Source organism: Piliocolobus tephrosceles, chromosome 1 (assembly GCF_002776525.5).
Source record: "Piliocolobus tephrosceles isolate RC106 chromosome 1, ASM277652v3, whole genome shotgun sequence".
In the NCBI taxonomy this organism is placed as follows: domain Eukaryota; kingdom Metazoa; phylum Chordata; class Mammalia; order Primates; family Cercopithecidae; genus Piliocolobus; species Piliocolobus tephrosceles.
Window position 1 is genome coordinate 84654535 of NC_045434.1, and position 6000 is coordinate 84660534.

A 6000-nucleotide genomic window follows, 5' to 3' on the forward strand; every position below is an offset into this window, starting at 1 on the left:
TTCAGTCTCCCAAAGTGCTGGGGTTACAGGTGAGCCAGTGCACCCAGCCTACACTTTTAAATAGTTAGGGAAAAAAAAAAAACCCAAAAGAGGAATATTTCATAAAACATAAAAATTATTTAAAACTCAAAATTCAGTGTCCCTATATTTTTCTTCAAGCACATACATGCCCGTTTATTTACATATTGTCTCTGGCTGTTTCCATTTCACAACAGCAGAGTAGAGCAGTGGCTGCAGAGCTGAGACGGCCTGCAGAGCTTACAGTGTCTACTTTTTGGTCCCTTATGGAGTTTGTTCACCCCTTCTTCACTGTGTGTCCTCTACGGTTGTTTGAAAATTGGCGTCTTCTCTTTCGTGTTCCTCTCTTTTCTGTAGTGCCTTTTCCTCAGCCAGAACTGCCACTTGGCTTTCGTCATTCAGCCTGGAAGTCATCTTGTGAAGCCTCTCAAGTTCATTAAACATATTTTGTACTTTCCATGTCTCCGTCAGCAACAGTTTATGCCACTTCATCCCCCAAGCCACCATCTTCCCAACCTCCTATATCAGTTTTCCCTTCATTTTTCCAGATCCTACTGTGAGTGCTGCTAGCCACCAGCTTCCAAAACCAAGGCCACGTTTTTGATATTTTAGAGAAGCCTCTAATTCCTAGATGCCATTTCTGTATCATTTATCTATTGCCACAAGAATGCTGCATTATAAACAGTGAGCAGCCCTGATTCACCCTGCAATGGGCCTTTACTGAGCTCAGGCAGCTGTGGGTTGGTGATGTAACCTGTGGGTTCTTCTGGTTGGGCTGAGCTTCTCCCATCGGGCTGCTGGCTGGCCTGGGATAGCCTGAGCTGAGGGGCTGGACTCTGCCCCGTGCGACTGTCTCCATTCAGCAGGCTGGCCTGGCTGTGCCCCTCGGCAATGGTGAAGATTCAAGAGAGTGAGAAACAAGCACTTTTCCAAGCCCCTGCTTAAATCCCGTTGACCAAACCATGTCTATGGCAAAATTCAGCTCCAAGGATTGGTGAAATGCAACACCACACCTCGAGGAACCACAAGACATATGGCAGAGGGCACCCATGTGGGAAAGGCAGAGAAGGGGACCCACTAGTGCAATTCATTTCCCCTGCACTCCTATTTTACTACTCAGCGTACAAACATTTTAAATAACGTAACTCCATTTCCTTCTTTAACCCCTTATACTTTTGTTCTGTATTTTTCTTCTATACATTATATTGGCATGAATGCTGCTTTAAATCCAGTAATCCTTGACCAAATTTTTCACTAGTCTTTCATTTTTAACCACAACCAGGAAAGGGTTAACCCAAGGCCCAAATTCAGTTCACCCGAAACCAGGACCACCCACCCACCTCCCAGTAAGAGCCCTAGTTCTCCAGCTCTGTCTCACAAATATCTGCACCCTCCTCATCTCCGCCAGGGCATGTGAGCAAGCAGGTGTCTTAGTCCATTTGTGTTGCCGTAAAGGAATACCTGAAGCTGGGTAGTTTCTAGAAAAGAGGTTTTTTTGTCGCAGGGTTCTGTAGGCTGTACAGGAAGCATGGTGCTGGCGTCTGCTTCAGGGCCTCAGGCTGCTTCCACTCATGCAGAAGGGGAAGGGACCACATGTCTAGAAGGGAGGAGAATTCCCAGGCTCCTTTTAACAACAGCTCTGTCTGTTGGAAGCTAATAGAATGATAACTCACTCCCCCCACCTCCACAGCACTAATCTATCCATGAGGGATGCACTCCCCAGGACCCAAATGCCTCCCATTAGGCCCACCTCCAACATTTGGAGTTGAATTTTAACATGGGATTTGGAGGGGACAAACATCCCAACTATAGCAGCAGGGCAGGCAAATGGTGCCTGCATGTCGACCCGTGATCTGTAGGCCCAGGTCATATCCATGCTTCAAGGTACCCTCATTCCAGGAAAGCTTTCTCAAATTCAGCTCTGCCCTCTCTCCCTTCTGAGACACTGAATGCCATTTTATATGTCTGGTGTCTGTCCGTCTCTCTTTGTTTGGGGCACAGAATTGGATTCATTCTAATTCTCAGATCAAAAAAAATTTACTCTTCGTTGGTTCCTGCACGGTGCTCTTTTAGTGTTTGCTTGCTTATAATAATATAGACACCAATCCAACAGGGAAACTAGAGCACTGACAACATATCTGCTTCTGTGACCCTGCCCCATCTGGCCTTCCACCTCTCCTCCTCTGAGGGAACTTCTTCGTTTTTTTTTTTTTTTTTTTTTTGAGATGGAGTTTCGCTCTTGTTGCCCAGGCTGGAGTGCAATGGCACGATCTCCAGCTCACCACAACCTCCGCCTCCCGGGTTCTAGTGATTCTCTTGTCTCAGCCTCCCAAGTAGCTGGGATGACAGGCATGTGTCACCACACCTGGCTAATTTTGTATTTTTAGTAGAGATGGGGTTTCTCCATGTTGGTCAGGGTGGTCTCGAACTCCCAGCCTCAGGTGATCCACCTCCTTGGCCTCCCAAAGTGCTGAGATTTCAGGTGTGAGCCACCGTGCCACCCGGCCTCTGAGGGAGCTTCTTACCACGCATCTTTGACAGACAAGTCATGGTAAGTATATCCATGGATTCCCAGGCCTTTGTAGAGAATCTGTTGCCCTCAGGAACAACAGCCCACAGATTGGAAAGCTCCAACCTTGATCACAGGAGCAGTAGACTTCACCCTCTCTAATGAGGACCAGCTTTTATATTTTCCTAACACCCTGAGACGGACACTAGGAATAGCCATGCCCTTTCTATGAGACATGTGTAGCCTTGTCTTGGCTGAATTAGTAAAAAAAGCCATCCATACATAATGTAGCACAGGGTTCCAGGATGCATACGTGAACCACAGGCCACAAGACTTGGTTTACAGTGCCCCAGTCAAGGCCAGGAAACCAAACGTAACTGAAAAGTAGCCCTCATATTTATTTGGATCACTTAGATGATATTACATGATATGCAATTCCACAACAACACATATTCCCTCTTCCATTTTCCCTCTTCTCCCATTCTCCCACACCCAACAAATCTTTGAACACATACATACAAAAACAAAAAACAAAAACCAGCTGGGCGCTGTGGCTCACGCCTGTAATCCCAACACTTTGGGAGGCTGAGATGGGCGGATCACCTGAGGTTGGGAGTTTGAGACCACCCTGACCAACATGGAGAAACCCCGTCTCTACCAAAAATACAAAATTAGCCAGGTGTGGTGGCACACGCCTGTAATTCCAGCTACTTGGGAGGCTGAGGCAGGAGAATCACTTGAATCTGGGAGGCAGAGTTTGCAGTGAGCCAAGATAGCACCACTGCATTGCACTCCAGCCTGGGCAATAAGAGTGAAACTCCATCTAAAAAACAAACAAACAAACAAACAAAAAACCGACCAAGCACAGTGGCTCATGCCTGTAATCTCACCACTTTAAGAGGCCAAGGCAGGTGGATCACCTGAGGTCAGGAGTTCAAGACCAGCCTGGCCAACATGGTGAAACCCCATCTCTACTAAAAATATAAAAATTAGCCAGGCATGGTGGCACACACCTGTAGTCTCTGCTACTTGGGAGGTGGAGGTTACAGTGAGCCAAAATTGCACCACTGCACTCCAGCCTGGGCGACAGAGTGAGACCCTGTCTCAAAACAACAATAACAACAACAAAACAAACAAACAAAGCCTCTATGTGACTTTCAACTCCCTAGACTGTTCTGTCCTGATTTGACTCTTCATGGAACACTCTCTTACTTTGACATCTTTTATTTGTTTTAACTTTTATAATTGTTTCTTTTTGATATAAATATTCAGGAAACTAAACATAGGGTTGGGGTTAGGGCTAGGGGTTAGGCTTAGGGTTAGTGTTCCTTCAATATGTGGTGGGGATCCTCCCCAGTGAGACCTGGGCTCCTCCCCATCTGTGGTTGGGACTTCATTCATAGGTCATTGGAGTTACTCCCTGTCTGTGGTCAAGGCTTCCTCCCCTACCCTCCACAAGTGGTGAGGTTTTCTCCCTGAGTGAGCAAAGCTTCTCCCTACGTGTGGTGGGGCTCCTTCCTCTGAGTGGTCAGGGTTCGTCTCTCTGTGTGGTGAGACTCCTTCCTATGTGTGGTCAGGACTCCTACCTGTGTGGTGGGATTCCTCCCTATGTGTGGTCAGTGCTCCTTCCGGTTTGTGGTGGAGCTCCTCCCTATGTGTGGTGGGGCTCCTCCCTATGTGTGGTGGGGCTCCTCCCTATGTGTGGTTAGGGCTCCTCCTCATTTGGTAGGGCTCCTCCCTCTGAGTGTTCAGGGCTCTTCCCTGTGTGTGGTGGGACTCCTCACCATGTGCAGTGGGGCTCCTCCCTATGTGTGGTCAGGGCTCCTCCCTATGTGTGGTCAGGACTCCTCCCTATGTGTGATGGGGCTCCTCCCTATGTGTGGTGGGACTCCTCCCTATGTGTGGTCAGAACTCCTCCCTATGTGTAATGGGGCTCTTCCCTATGTGTGATGGGGCTCCTCCCTATCTATAGTGGAGCTCCTCCCTATGTGTGGTCAGGACTCCTCCCTATGTATGGTGGGACTCATCCCTATGTGTTGTCAGGGCTCCTCCCTACGTGTGGTGGGCCTCCTCTCCATGGGCTGTCCCCTTGGTGTCCATTGTGGGGCAGGGACCCCCCACCCCACCCGAGGCAGGCGCTGTCCCCTCACGGGAGCCCTCCTCCCACAGGTGAGACCTCAGACGAGCTGCAGGAGGTGCAGCTTCCGCTGATCCCGCAGCCCTGGTGCCGCCTGCTCTACGGACACCTGTCCTACATCATGCCCGACATGCTGTGTGCTGGGGACATCCTGAACGTTAAGACCGTGTGTGAGGTGTGCCCCTCCTGGTCCGTAAAACAGAGGTCACGGGTGCCCTGTGCCTGTGGACCCCAAGGGACCCCACTCTGGCCTCTCACTGACTAGCAGGAGCCCTGCAGCTGTGCCCTGAGCTGAGCAGGGCGATGCATGACAATGTATGAATGCCACATGCCTGCAGCAGGCCTCCCTGCAGCTCTGGGCTGTGTTGCAGCCAGTAGGGGGACTGGGTGAGAGGGGGACACTGGCCCCTTCCAGCAGGGCCTGCACGGCCACCCCCTTGCACCGAGAGACAGGTGTAGGAGGCAGCAGACCTGGGACTCCCAGTTCACAATAACTCTCTCTTCCTTTCTAGGGCGACTCCGGGGGCCCACTTGTGTGTGAATTCAACCGCAGCTGGTTGCAGATTGGAATTGTGAGCTGGGGCCGAGGCTGCACCAACCCTCTGTACCCTGGAGTGTATACCAGTGTTTCCTATTTCTCAGAATGGATATGTTATAACATAGAAATCACACCCACTCCTCCTCAGCCAGCCCCTGCTCTCTCTCCAGCTCTGGGGGCCACTCTCAGTGTCCTTGTGGCCATGATGGCTGGCTGGTCAGTGCTGTGAGGTCAGGATACCCACTCTAGCGTTCTCACGGCTGCACACCCTGCCCCGGCCCAGCTGCCTCCAGAGCCCTAAGCATCTCCTGTCCTGGTCTCTCTGAAGCAAGCAAGGGCCACCTATCCCAGGGGTGGATGCTGAGTCCAGGAGGTGATGAGCAAGTGTACAAAGAAGAAAGGGAAGGGGGAGAGCGGCTGGCCAGGGAGAACCCAGCTTGGGCAGAGTGCACCTGAGATTTGATAAGATCATTAAATATTTACAAAGCAAGCCTCTGAGATCACCTGTGTGGCTCCTTCTGCCCCTGCCGGAGTCATTGTCCTCTTCCACGCACAGAAAGGAGAGACTATCACCCCTCCTGAGGCTCTCAGGAAAGGAGAAGCACAGACCGAATCAGCTCTTTCCAGAAACAGAGGGGCGATGACACAGACACACTCCTCTGAATCTGTGGGATGTGGTCAAAGCCCAGGCCCGAGGAAAGGTCATTGCTTACATGCCTACACCTGTACATATAAAACAGCTGCAGACATTTAAACATCCAATTGCAAAAAAAAAAAAAAAAAAAGTGTTGGGGCGGT

The 6000-nt window shown here is 50.2% G+C and overlaps 1 protein-coding gene across 1 annotated transcript in view; it reads left to right on the forward strand.

Annotated features, from left to right (window-relative positions):
• Positions 1 to 5686, forward strand: part of PRSS38 (serine protease 38) — a 31630-nt gene extending 25944 nt beyond the window's left edge. Inside the window, exons 4-5 of the mRNA XM_023203529.3 lie at positions 4697 to 4839; positions 5177 to 5686. Coding sequence (XP_023059297.1) covers positions 4697 to 4839; positions 5177 to 5431 — 398 coding nt within the window. The 3' untranslated portion in view covers positions 5432 to 5686. The remainder of the gene's footprint in view (positions 1 to 4696; positions 4840 to 5176) is intronic.
• Positions 5687 to 6000: the final 314 nt, after the last annotated feature.